Below are 14,365 nucleotides of genomic sequence, written 5' to 3' on the forward strand. Positions count from 1 at the left end.
AATTATTTTCAGAGAATATATGTTGTAGAAGGAGTTGTTTAAGTATTTCTTAGAGAATTTCTATTAACTCAAGAAAAATGTGTGAACAAATTCTTTAAAAATAAAATGTATTCAAGTATATAAATAAAAAATATATGTACACAAAAATGAAACTTATTCAAGCACGCGCACACACACGCACACACACACACACATAATATCCAATCAGGCACAAAACCTTAGGTTTAATTGGATTCAATCCCCTGAGTCTTGAAAGGTTTTTTAATATTGAGTCTGTCTTTTAGTCCTCTCTTCTCTAAAAAGACACAAGAGGATGATAACAACAATAAAGAAAACAGCATTTCTCAAAATTCAAACTTGGAAAATAGAATTTGTGTTAATTTTATAATTATGTGTTTGTGTTTATAATAATTGTGTTTATTTTTAACTGCCAATTTATACTGCTATTCTATAGAGTGAGTTTACATCAGGATGGAAAGTGGGAGCTATTTCATACTGTTCTGTTACAAATGCAACTCACTTTTTTGTTTGCAGAATTTCCAGATGTAGTAAAGGCAAATCTCATTAGTTTTTGTCTTCTCATTGCTTGTAGAAGCAGACTCAGTTCGTTTATCTGTTAAAAAAAAAAACACAGAGATCTGAAATAACATATATAATAAATGTGTTTCTACCAGCTTGCAATCTCTTGTTTAATGAAACTGTATCTGTAAGCTGCTAGTAGTAACTATGAGTAAAGATCGAACTATGATATTAAAATAATCAGAAATAAAATTTACATTCAAGACCATGGAAGAATGGCCAAGGACAAGAGATCTAATGTATGGATATGAAATATACATGTATATGGAAATTTAAGAGAATCTCAGGGTCAGAAGGCCTCAAAGTCCATCTAATTCAAACAATACCAGAATGAAAATCTTATCTACAAAATCCTTAATAAGTGATCATCAAGGTTCTGCTTCTGAGGACTTCAAGGGATGTGCTTACTCCAGTTATGGATAGCTCTAATGAGTAGAAAGGTTTTCCTGATCCTGTGCTCAGATTTACTACCTTACAACAACCATGGTTCTAAAAAACAATTCTAATCTGTAATCTGCCTCGAAAGTCCTTCAAACAAATAAGCAAGTCCCTTACAAGTCTTTCTCTAGGTAAAACATCTTTAGGTCTAGTCCTTCAACCAATTCTCATATAACATAAATCATTTCTAATCTGATCTTTTTTTCATTTTCTACAAAAATCTAAAGGAAGATAACATGAGCCTTCAAAGGTAATAGCATTTTCTGGCTTGTGACTTCTACTTGGTTTTGCCTAGGGCATTTGGGTCCCAAGGATCCTTCTGCCTTGGTCCTATGCATCAGCTATGCTAATCAGCATAATATCCAATGGTGTTAGGATATTTCTGGCCTCAGTAGATTATTCTTGGTTGTTGATTACAGTTTGCTCAGTACTTCTGTGTTCTTTTGCTATGTGGTAGCCAAAAAATTTATGGAGTCAGCCTTAAGATACTCATGGTATCCAGAATGAAAGAGGTGACAGTCCCATTCTTTTTAGCCCTGGTCCAAACATATCTGGAGGATTGTGTTCATTTCTGAGGAGCATACTTCATGACGGATATTGATAAGTTAAGGTACAACTAGGAACTTATATCAAATTGCTTGCTTTCTAAATGAGGGGTGAGAGGAAGAAGGGAAGGAATTTGAAACTCAAAACTTAAAAAAAAAAACAAATGTTAAAAATTGTTTTACATGTAATTGGAGGGTAAATAAAATACTGAACAAAATTTTTTAAAAAGTTTATTGAGTAGACAATTCCAAAGGACCCATGATGAAAAATGCTATCCACCTCCAGAAAGAGAACTGATGAATGCTGAGTAAATAATGAAGCATATTTTTTTTTTACTTTATGTTTCTTGCTTTTTATTGTGGGCTTTTTTTTTTTGTTTTGCAACATGGCTAATATGAAAATATGTTTTGCCTGACTTCATATGTATAATTGATATCGTTTTGCTTGCCTTCTCAATGAGAGGGGAGGGCCTGGAGGGAATGAGATAATTTGGAACTCAATTTTTTTTTAAATGAATGTTAAAAACAAAAAAAATTTAGGAGTTTTTTTTTTTTAACAAGAGTTTGTTGAGTAAGGAAGTGACATGATCAACTGTCTGCTTAAGAAAAATCACTTTGGCAATCATGTGGAAGGAAAACTAGAATGTTAAGCTCCTTAAGTGCTCTCTTAGTCTCAATTTTGATTCTTCTCTCTCTAAATCAGGGGTTCTTAACCAAAGAACCATTTAACCAAAAAAATGTATCTTTAGATAAATTTCAGGGTGTCCATGAACGTGGACAGGAAAAAAATTACATCTTCATTTTAATATAATTTTACGAGTTTAACAATATTATTCTGAGAAGGGCTTCACCAGACTGCGAAAGCAGGGGAAGTGGTCCCCCTTAACACAAAAAAAGTTTCAAGGACTGTGCTCAATGCCCACTCTCTTGAGAGTTAGACTTAAATTATGGTGTTTGTCTTCCTGGGTTCCCTGAGGACACAGACAGTATTGTATCTATTTATATCTCCCTATGGTGCCTAGCACACAGCAGGTGCTCAACATATATTTTAATTGGATATTCACCAGTAAGTATTTATTATATACCTATTATATGTTTAGTAGTATGCTAGACAGGCAGGGATATATAGATAACTTTCCCCAAAATAAATAAATAATATAAATCTTTCTCCATTCCTGGCTTCTCCCATTGTACTTAGTTCCAGGCCTTCCAGTCATTGGACACACCTACTCTAATGCCCTGCCCCCATTTCAAACTACGCATGACTAAGGAAGGCATAGTGGTATTTCCTTTCCCAAATATCTCACAACAAAAGCTGGAAATTCCTCCCTCATCTGAAAAACAAATTGAAGACCTTCAATTTCTAGCTTTCACTTTCACTACCTTTTTTTCCAGGTGCCAAAGTACAATTTCCTCCTTCCTTCTCATGCTAAACTGATAAATTTCTCCCTTTTCATACTACACCAGCCTTCACTCATTCATAAGTCACCCCTTTCTTACTGGTCCCACCGTTTCCAGCCTCCACTTATTCCAAAACATTGTACAAAGTCATGTCCTATAGGATTGTGAACAGTATTGGGTCACAGAAGGAGAGGCTCAAAGCTAGAACCAGGAGAGGACATCAGTAGTATGTCTTAAAGAAGATTGCCAAAAGAAAATCAGAAGTTTTCCTAGTAGACAGCAGTTAGGGATACAAGGGTACAAAGCAATGAAGAGGTTCAGAAAACAAGTAAGCCAAAAGCAGCAAGAGACAAGGTAAAGAAATCCGGAAACTCCGGTGGCTTCTCCTTCAACCAGGAAATCTCTTTTAGGCTTCTTGACAGATCAAGAGCAAATATTAGAATGTGGCCTGCAGTCAGGTCATGTAAGAGATTTGGTGATTGGGTTAGGTAAGCCACCAAATGATTGATGGATTTCTAGATTAATTGCCACTGAGCCACTGCATGTACACTCTTAGAAAAGTGAGGTACCCGGCAAAGACACATTAATCAGAGTACCGTACTAAATGATAACTTCTACTTCCTAAGTACAAAACAACCAACCAACACATAATTACCCAAAGCTCCGCTAGAAAAAAATCATTACAAGTAATAACGGAAAGATGGGTAATTAGAAGGAAAGTTAAGTTCTAGCAGAGTTCATTGAAAAACCAATGCATCAAAGGGCCTTTGGATGAGAAATTTGCTCAAGATAATTGTGTGCATCTACTCAAACAAGACTTCCATCAGTGGCAGTATTAGAGAAAGAATACTGGTTTGTGGGATAAGCGGTCAAACTACAAAGACAGTGTGGTATGGTAGAAAGAACACTGGATATGCACCCAAAACTCTGCTACTTACTACCTCTATAGGAAGGATAAAGCAAAGAAAGAGAACTACATACAAATAAGACTAATGAATATTAATATAAAATTTTAAATAAAATCATAACAAAAAGATTAAAGCAACATCAAAAACTTATTCACTACAAACAAGTCAGATTTATGCCAGAGACATAAAAATAGTTCAATATTGGGGAAAATTAACACAATAAATCATATTTTAAAATGCCACCAAAAGATATGATTTTATTCATAGATGCTGAAAAGGCCTTTAACTAAGTACAATACTCACTCATGCTAAATAATAAAAAGTACATAGCAAACTAAAAGCTAGCATTATTAACAATGGGGTAAGATTTCCCAATAAATACAGAAGTAAATGAAAGAATGTTTCCTTTCTCCAATGTTATCATCCATTGTTCTAGAAATGTTTCCAATAGGAATAAAACAAGAGAAAGATATTAAAAGCATAAAAATTGAAAAGAAGAAATTAAAATCATCCCTATTTGCTAATGAAATGATGATTTACTTAGAGATACCCAAACAATCAGCAAAGAAACTGAGACAATAGATAACCTCAGTAAAGAAGCAAGATACAGGATAAATTCACAAAAATCCACCAGCATTTCTATCTAACAAAAAACAAAAGCCAGGAGGAAATAATCAAAAGAAAGTTCTCCTTAAAAATAGCTGCAATATACATAAAATGTTGGGGGGGGTGGTCAAAGCACACTCAAGATATCAATTAAAAAAAGCTTAAAATAATAAACCAAGAACTTTTTGTGGTTGCCCAGGACTAAAAACAAGTTAGATGCCCATCAATTAACAAATGGCTAAATAAATTATGGAATATCGTGGAATACCACTGCATTGTAAGAAATGATGAATGAAGAAGAGAGAAGTTCATGGGAAGAGAAGAATAAGAAGAGCATTCTCCAGAAAGGAGCATGAGAAGACTTAAATGAACTGATGCTAAGTTTAGCAAGAAAAAGCAAGAAAACAATATAAATGATAACAACATAAAAAGAAAGAAAAAAAGGGGGGGAATGAGACTGAGTAGAATGACTAAGTTTGCCTCTAGAGTTGAGTAAAATGTGCCTTTTTCACATCTTTGCAGAGATGGAAGATGACGGCTATAAAACATTTTGCATACCATCAGTCCCCAATGACATTTGGTTAATTTTGTCAAACTGCTTCCCCTTTCTTTTATGCTCATTGCTATCAGGGATGGCTTCCTGGATGGGGGAGGGGAGAGTTAGATTCTGAAATAAAGGTGAATTCAAAACAAAAGATATCAATCAAATTTTTAAAATCAAAACACAAGACTCCCTAGGTAACCTTGGACAAGCTACTTAAACCTTTTTGGCCTGGAGATTTTTGATCTATAAAGTGAAGGGGTTGGAGCAGATGAACCTTCCAGCTCTAAAGATGACGCTATGAATTTTCTTAAATGTGGCCATGCCAAGTTTTCCAAAGGACAAAATTAAGATTGACCAAGCAACGTGAGGCTTAGAAGGTTTCTCCAAATGTCCAGCAAAGAAAAAAACCAATCAATCAATCTCCATACTGTTATTCATGGTAGCCCCTCCAATCTTACCTTTCTTCTTATCAAAGGACTTGCAGATTTCTGAATGTTTATACTTGCAGATTCTCTGAATGTTTAAGATGGCAGAGGGACTCAGCCCTTGCTCCCTCAGCAACTTCATCACATTTTCTGCATGTAGATCATGAGATCGCTTGCACTTCTGAAATCTACACTCCCCCCAGATGAAGTGTTTACAAATGTGAAGCTTGGTGCAATTATCCTGGAGGTTGCAGGATCCATGGGGCCCATCGCCTCTGTTGTAGAAGGGACAGACCTGGCATAAGAGAATCAAGGAACAGTTCAAATTATTATTATATAGTTATTATATTATATATTATTATGCTTATTATATTATAGAATATTATATATTATGTATATTCAAATTATTCTATAGTCTTAATGCTTCAAAAATACACACAGGGCCAGGATTGGGTATTCTCTATTTATGTCAAACCCAAGGTATCATTTGAATCCAATACTAAGAAGTGAAGGTGATGTTAAAAACAAAAGGCATCAATAAAAGAATTAAAATTTAAAGTTTTTAAATTAAAAAAAAGTTTATGCAAAAAAACCCAACCTCAAACAGCAGTTATGTTCCATATGTATCAGATCACAAACATTCCGTGAATTCAATACGAAGAAACTGAAAAAGATCTTTTTCTTTTGGGAGGGGGGAAGAGAGAGAGGGCACGGGGTTAGTGGACCATAAGTTCAATGAATCAAGTGTGATATTGCAACAAAAAAGCTAATGCAATTGTAAGCTGCATTAAGAATAGCATACAGCTAGATTCTGATTAGTGTGAATAATGAATCCTGTGAAGTAGTTTTTGAATTGATGTGGTATTTGAATTTGCAGTGATATTCAAAGACAGCATTTTGTAAATATGATGCCTGGCTCCAGCCCCATGGAAATACGAAATGCAAATTTGAATGATGTGACCGCTCTACAGGACTCATTATAATTAGTACTAATTAGGACCTAGCTGTACCTTCTGGAAACAATAAGACTAGGAAATTTGTACTCTGTCCATTTGTACTCTGACCTCATCAGACAACAATTCTGACGTTTTCGGTTCTGGGTGCCACATCTTAGAAAGCAATCTGGTCAGCTGGAGCTTCCATTTGAGAAAAATGAAAAAAAAAATGCAAAACCTCAAGTTTATGCTACGTGAGGATTAGTTTAAGGAACAGAGGGGGTTTTAGTCTGGAAAACATAAGGCCAAGACAGTAGCCTTCAAGAATATGGAAGGTTAGACTGTGGATGAAGGATTCTATTATTACTTTTATTGGCCCCAGGGGGCAGAACTAGTAAATTGCAGAGACAAATTCAAGCTTGATGAAAGTAAAAATCTCCTATTAGTGCATGGATTCTTTTTTTTGGTGAGGCAGTCAGGATTAAGTGACTTGCCCAAGGTCATACAGCTAGTAAGTGTCAAGTGTCTGAAGCCACATTTGAACTCAGGTCCTCCTGACTCCAAGGCCAGAGCTCTAACCACTGCACCACCTAGCTGCCCCTAGTGTATAGATTCTTAACCTGGAGTCTGTGAACTTTTTTTTTTAAAAACATTTTGGTAACTATTTCATTACGAGGTATTCCCAAAATCATAGTGCAGTTGTAAGTTATGAGCTTAAAACTAGATACCTCACAAAATTGGTCTCCTTTGTAAATTCTGTGAATTTAAAAACATTATTCTGAGAAAAGCGCTTTTCACCAGACTGTCAAAGAGATCCATGAAAAAAAAAGGTGAAGAACCTCTGTATTAGAACTCTCTCAGAAAATGGAAGGGGGTTGTTGAGAAGTGACTGATATATCCAAAAAAAAAGTCTATCAGTTTTCAAAAAGGGATTAAGACACTTAGCAAGTTAAGATTCCCTCTTATCCAGTTTTAATATTGCTCCTTTTATTCCAAAGATGTCATTGGATAAATTCTCATGGAAATGTACAGATAATTTTCAAATAACTAAGCAGGTCGAGGATACTAAGTGGGCCAGTCAAGGGGATTGAATCATAGATTTATACGAGTAAGGTGGGGAAGACAAGGACTTACGTAAGCGAGGGCAAGAATGCCAGAGTTAGAAGAGGATATGCCCATAGGAAATATAACTGATCATAAATGAAAGATTTTGTTACACAGTCAAACACCAAGTAACAAAATCATACATTTTTAGTATTCAGTGTCCACCTACTCCAACCTACTTATGAAAAATAATTCCCTACTATAAAGTAATGGATAATTGGCCATCCAGCCTTTGTTTTGAAGATCTGTGATATATTTGGGAAGAGTTGTACAAACTGAAGAATAGTGAAATAATCAATTTTCACACTGACTAAAATAATTATTATATACTTTTAAAAAAGCAAGCTGTACATAATAGAGATGTGTACTTTTATATATATATATTTTCTGTTCTACTTCATTTATGGAAACTTTTTTGAGGGATATTTATTAAAATCTGAATAACTTTATAAACTGTATTTTTTTTATTAGAAGACAGGGTTTTAGGAGGGAGAAGGGTGAGTAGGAAATGATGTCAACATCTCAATGCATAAATAAACAATTAAATTCAACAAGCATTTATTAACTACTTCCTCTATGTGCCAAGCATGTGTAAGTATTGGAAATACAAGGACAAAGATGAATATTTATAAAACTTTAAATTAAAAAGATCTTTCATTAGGGAAGAATCAATACCTCCTGAAGCAGCCCTGTCCACCTTGAAAGACTTATTAGGAAATTTTTTCTTAAATCAAGACTAGTATTAGACACCCTGATGGCCAGAACAGTAGACACACTGTTTCAAGACTATACCCTCTATGGGGTAGCTAAGGGGTGCAGTGGATAGAGCTCTGGCCTTCGAGTCAGGAGGACCTGAGTTCAAATCCGGCCTCCCACACTTGACACTTATTAGCTGTGTGACCCTGGGCAAGTCACCTAACCCCAACTGCCTCACCAAAAAAAAAAAAAAAAGATTACACCCTACACTCAAGATGCAGAATAAGACATATATTCTCAGATACAACAAGTGTTGGAATTTGTTTTGTTTGAATATACATATTGGTTACAAGGGTTTGGTTTTTGGTTTTTTGTTTTTCAGTTAAGGGGGTGGAAGAGGGTGAGGGGAGGGATAGGGTAGCCAAAAATGAAAGAAAAGGTCATTAAGCATTGAGAAAAATTAATATTATACTATTATATTAATAACTAATTATTAATATGTTATCCACCCTTTTCCCTTCTGTTAAGGGCCAACTCCTGACAAGGTCAGCCAGCCTCTGAAGGGCATTGCTGAATGATGAGACATACTCATAGCCCTCAAGATACCAAGCCAAACTGGGAGACTTAATTTCTGTTTAGAGTATAAAGAGAATCGAGTCTGAGCAAGCCTTTGCCTGAAGGAGGAGCCTTCCATTAGAGCTCAGGGCAACTCAGCTTTTGATGGAGAAAACTAGCTAGAGAGGTTGGATGAAGATGGCTTCCCCTGGCCACATGCCTTGAGGCTGCTGAGTCTCAAGATCAAATTATGCTTTCAGCAGGAGGAGCTGAAGACTTTTAGCCCATTTCCTCATTAAGTGTCCACCAGTCAGGGTTAAATATCACTTGTCGGGGGAGTTCACCATTAGAAGAGATTGAAGGCATTTCAGGGTTTCCCTTGGTAACTTTGGTTACTGAGAGAAACCACTGACAATCAACTTATTGATTGCTGGCTAGCCTAATTAATAAGTTGATCATTAATTACCCAGGAATGTTGTCTCTCAGGGTTTTTGTTCTCACAGCATTTTGTAATGACTAGCTCCTGACCTTCTCACTGGAGACATGGTGTTTACATGGAGTTTAAATGTTGATGTCCCCTGAAACACCCTTGCTTCCCAGTTCATCAATCTTCTCAACTTCCACAATCTATCTCTTCATTAAGAGGATACAAGATAGCACCAAAACAATATGTGAGTCAGGGTTTGGCAAGGAGCAAAGCAGTTTTGTGGTGGAGAATAAACATGCTAGCAAATATCAGGCTGAAAAGGCAGAATCACATATATAGCAGATATAATACTTCAGCCACCTGGGCATCTTTGGTATGCCTGGATTATTTTGTTGCTCAAACCCTTGGTAGAGTAAAATTGAGTATGTGGAACATCCAGAGAATAAATCCTTCTAAATAGTAGTGCTTTAACAATTTATTCATCTATTTAGGCAGCTAGGTGGCACATGGATAGTATTGGACTTGGAGTCTGCATGACCTTAGTTCCAATCCTGTCTCAGACACCATGTGGCCCTGAGCAAGCCACTATCTGTAAAAATGCGAAAGTGTTCAAGGCACTGAAGATTAACAGCAGACAAATTAAGAGCAAATCAAATCAAGGAAAACTAAGAAAATTTTCTTAGATATGCTGCAAAGAAGAATGGCTGTACCTTTAGAAAGGTACAGTTCTAACACCAACCTGTTGGTCAAACCACTCAAGGTTTCTAGAAAATACCTATTTTATCTATGTCCCAGGATTTTGTGATAAAGGAAAGAGGAAACAAAGGAAACAGCTATAATAAGTTAGAAGGCAGATGGTAAGCAGTAGGTTTTTATTGTCTTTTGATAATGAGCATTAACAACTCTGAAACTCAGGCCTGAGGAAGGCTGTAGCCTCTGCCTCTAGTCTAATGTTCTTTAGGGAGAAGTGGAAAGGATTAAACATGTATATAGCACCTACTATGTACCAGGCACTGTGCTAAGTGCTCTTTACAAATATTATCTTTATTGCTCCCCCAACAGCTCTGAGAGGTAGATGCTATTATTAACCTCATTTTACAAATATGAGGAAACTGAGGCACCAAGAGATTAAATGACCTATCCAGGCTCACAGAGGTAGTAAATATCTGAGGCCAAATTTGAACTCAGGTCTTCCTAACTCCAGGCCCAGGGTTCTAGCCAGTTGGTTTTTATCTTTTATGCTTAAAGAGGACCAAAATAAAATCACTATGTTGGGGTCAGGGTACAGTGTGTCCATTTGTCACTGACCAAACTAATATGAGCCTAGAAGACTCTCCCACAGGTCAGGTACAAATAGTCTATATGAATATTTATAGTGGAGAGGTTTCTAAATCTGTACATCTCATGTTCCCTTTGAGCTACTGCAATTCTGCTTAGCTCACAGAGCACAGTGCCTTATTTGATGTGGGTACGCCATGCCGCGTGGTCCCACACCATGCCGGGTGGTCCCGCGCCAGTGTCTTCCATTCTCACAATAGATTCTCAAGTTCTTTAGAGAGACCTTAAGAATGTCTTTGTATTGCCTCTTCTGACCTCCATTTGAGTGCTTCCCTTGTATGAGTTCTCTACAAAATAATCTTGTGGAAATAAAAAACTCTTGTGAACTGCAAAAATGGAAGATGCCCCAGGTCCAAAAGGGCGACCTGAAATAAGCCAGAGACTAATCACACTTTACAGAGATAATAACTGCATTCTGAGAAGAAAAGTTTCCAAGCTGGAGACAACATTGTGAAAAATGTTCTCATCTGCTCAAAGGTGAAGGGGAAAGAGTGAGATATTTATATAGATTTGAGGTATTTAGGACTTTTTGAGGCATTTTATATCTAAGTCAGGCTTAAGAGAGAAAAACAATAAATTGGGAAGTCAGGCAGGAAGTGGGGGTCTAAGGAGAAGATATCTGTAAATATAAGAAATAAGAAAGCAGAAAGATTGCTGCTTTTTAGATATATTACAAAGCAAGATGTTTGCTTTTCTCTCTGAGTAGGTCAAGACTGGTTTCAGCAGTTGCAGGCATCTCTGAGTTCAGCTAAAGTTTACTTTGCAAAGGATCACTGGTATGTCAAGCAGCCCATGGCATCAGAAGTCCTCCTAATTGGCTAGTTGTTGTGCTACTCTATTGTCTGGTTCCCCTGTGAAAAAGGAAAGCTCTAGCATATTTAATCGGTTAGTATAAGCAGTACTCAACTGAGGCCCACAGTTTTTTAAGCAAATTTATGCTTGGCACTCAAACAACGTGGCCAGCCCTTTGGAGTTAAGGTCTCTGCAGTAAAATTTTAATGTTTAGCAGTTCTGCTCAAGAAAGGAGCTCAGTTTCTGGTACGTTATCTTGTCAGGTAATCTTCAGAATCTTTCCAAGACAATTCAAATGGAAGAAATTCAATTTCTTGGTGTGGTTCTGACATACCATCCAGGTTCTACAGGCATACAACAAATGAGGTTAGCACAATGGCTCTGTAGACCTTCAGTTTGGTAGTCAGTCTCATACCTCTTCTCTCCCACACCTTCCTTCACAGCCTGCCAAACAGAGAGCTAGCTTTGGCAATGTGTTCATCAACCTCATCATCTATTGGACATTCCTGGAAAATATCCTGCCAAGGTAAGTTAACTTATCCACAGCATTCAAAATTTCTGCACTTGCTGTAACTAGTGGTTCCACGTATGGATGGTGTAGTGCTGAATGGTGAAGAACCTCTGTTTTCTTGGTGTTAATAATCAGGCCAAAATTAGTACAAATGGCAGAGAACTAATCCATACTCCGCTGCATCTCAGTCAGAGACTGCATTGAGTGTTCAATCATCTTTGAACAAAGAGTTGCGCACCAATTCTCCCTCCACTTTAGTCTTAGTTTACAGCCTTTTTGAATAACTGTAGCCTTTTAAAATAAGTTACCTTTGGCATGATAGCTGATCTTAATGCTACTTTCATCCTCGTTAAAGGCATCTCACAACGTTACTGAAAACATCATGCTAAAAAGCATGGACCAAGCACACAACCCTGCTTCACTCCATTGGTGAATGGGAAAGCACAAGAACACCATCCGTAATCCAGAACCCGTGCAAGCATGCCATCATGGAACTCGTGTACAGCGCTGATGAACTTCTCCAGGCAACCAAATTTTGCCATGATCTTCCACAAGCCCTCATGATTGATATCATCTATCCACTGTGACACAAGATATCTCTTTACATAGCATCAAGAGCTACAGGATGTTCCAAAAGTGTTAGTGTAGTTTTAAGCTATGGAAACTTAAATTATTAAGCGCCTACTATGTGCCAGACACTGTGCACTCATTTAAGCTATGAAAGCTTAAAACTGCACCAAGACTTGTGGGACAACCTAAAGCTATAAGCAAACTATTCATACTCTGACCCAGTGATCTCACTACTGAGCATATATGCCCAAGGGAGTCTAGAACAGTCATAAATACCAGAATAGTCATAGAATCACTTTTTGTGGTAATAACCCATTGGAAAATGGCTGAACATGAGCTCTTCCTTGAAAAACTTAGCTTCAACTGAGATTAAGCCAGTAGAATTGCACCCTCTCTCTCGTTACTAAAGACTGGGAGTGAGGGTTGACAGGGTCTTTCATAACAATTAACAAGATGGCATTACATCATGACAATCCCAGTTGGTAGGCATTTTAATGAGGAGGTGGGTTATAAATCATCTCAGCTCTTCCCCATTACTTCCTCTTTGGGAGATGGGAGTAATCCTCCAGTGATAGGATCAGTCTGCAGACAAGGGTATAGTCTACAAAGACTTTGACTGAATCAACTTAAATTTGAGCAAAGTGGGTAGATGGTGAGGCTACAAAGGTAGACAATACAGCAATTCAATTCACAATAAAATTGAGTCTAGAGGGGAGGTAATCACAAGACAAAATTACAAGACTTGACCTTTACGCAAGTTTCATGGGTGAAATTGCAAGGGTGAAGTTGTAAACTGAAATGAGAAGGGCAGGAGCTAATCGTAACAAAATGCTTAGTGACCTTCTCTTTCTTTTTTTGGCTACCCCACCCAATAAATGACTCATAGGTTACCTAGATCACAAGAACAGAATTGTGACGCAAATGAACTGAGGTTACCTGAGTAAAACTTACTGCAAAGGGGAATATTAAACCTAATTTGACTAAGCCTTAACAATGGAATTGAAATTAATTTTCAATTTTAGCCGTTGGTTCCCTAGTCACCTCCTTTCTTTTTTTTTTTAAATTAATTTATTTTGAATTCTCAACAATCACTTCCACAGGCTTTTGAGTTTTAAATTTTTCTCCTCTTCCCTCCCCACTTCCCTCCCTACTTCCCTCCCTAAGACGGCACACAATCTGATATAGGCTATACATATACATTCCTATTAAACATACTTTCACATTAGAGATGTTGTAAGAATTAGAATCCATAGGAGAAACCACCAGAAAGAGGAAACAAAACACAACAGAAGAAAAAAATAGCAAATAGTATGCTTTAATCTGCATTCAAACTCCATGGTTCTTTCTCCGGAGATGGATAGCATTTTCTATCATGAAGCCTTTGAAGAGGTCTTAAATCCTTGCATTGCTGAGAAGGGTTAACTGTATCAATATTAGTCATTGCATGACTTGGCTGTTACGGTGTACAACGTTCTCCTGATTCTGCTCACTTCACTCAGCATCAGACCATACAAGTCTTTCCAGGTTTTTCTGAAGTCAGCCTGTTCATCATTTCTTATAGCACAATAGTATTCCATTACATTCATGTACCACTACTTGTTCAGCCATTCCCCAATCGATGGGCATCCTCTCAATTTCCAATTCTTTGCCACCACAAAAAGAGCTGCTATGAATGTTTTTGTACATGTGGGTCCTTTTCCCATTTGTATGATCTCTCTGGAATACAGACCTAGAAGTGCTGTTGCTGGGTCAAAGGGTGTGCACATTTTTATAGCCCTTTGGGCAAAGTTCCACCTCCTTTCTTGTTCTTTGAGACAACCATCTCGTACAAATTGGCTATGCAAACATATCCTTTGGTGGAGCTGCTACAGTGCAGGGCCATCTCCAGTCATTCTGATCTATGTATTGCTATTGGACAGATGGCTCCAGAGGAGAAAGTGAGGCTGGTGACCTTGTACAGTCCTCCTTCACTTAACTCCAATTCACTTGCA

At 37.2% G+C, this 14,365-nt stretch overlaps 1 protein-coding gene across 2 annotated transcripts in view; it reads right to left on the reverse strand.

The window, feature by feature from the left end:
• Positions 1-14,365, reverse strand: part of LOC114028125 (poly [ADP-ribose] polymerase 12-like) — a 64,607-nt gene that overhangs the window by 35,465 nt on the left and 14,777 nt on the right. For both annotated transcript variants that reach the window (XM_027842327.1, XM_027842326.1), the window contains exons 3-4: positions 5,480-5,741; positions 521-613 (exon numbers count right to left, since the gene is read on the reverse strand). In XM_027842327.1, coding sequence (XP_027698128.1) covers positions 521-613; positions 5,480-5,741 — 355 coding nt within the window. The remainder of the gene's footprint in view (positions 1-520; positions 614-5,479; positions 5,742-14,365) is intronic.

The sequence above is a fragment of the Vombatus ursinus genome, unplaced genomic scaffold (assembly GCF_900497805.2).
Source record: "Vombatus ursinus unplaced genomic scaffold, bare-nosed wombat genome assembly UNPS02014870.1, whole genome shotgun sequence".
NCBI lineage: Eukaryota > Metazoa > Chordata > Mammalia > Diprotodontia > Vombatidae > Vombatus > Vombatus ursinus.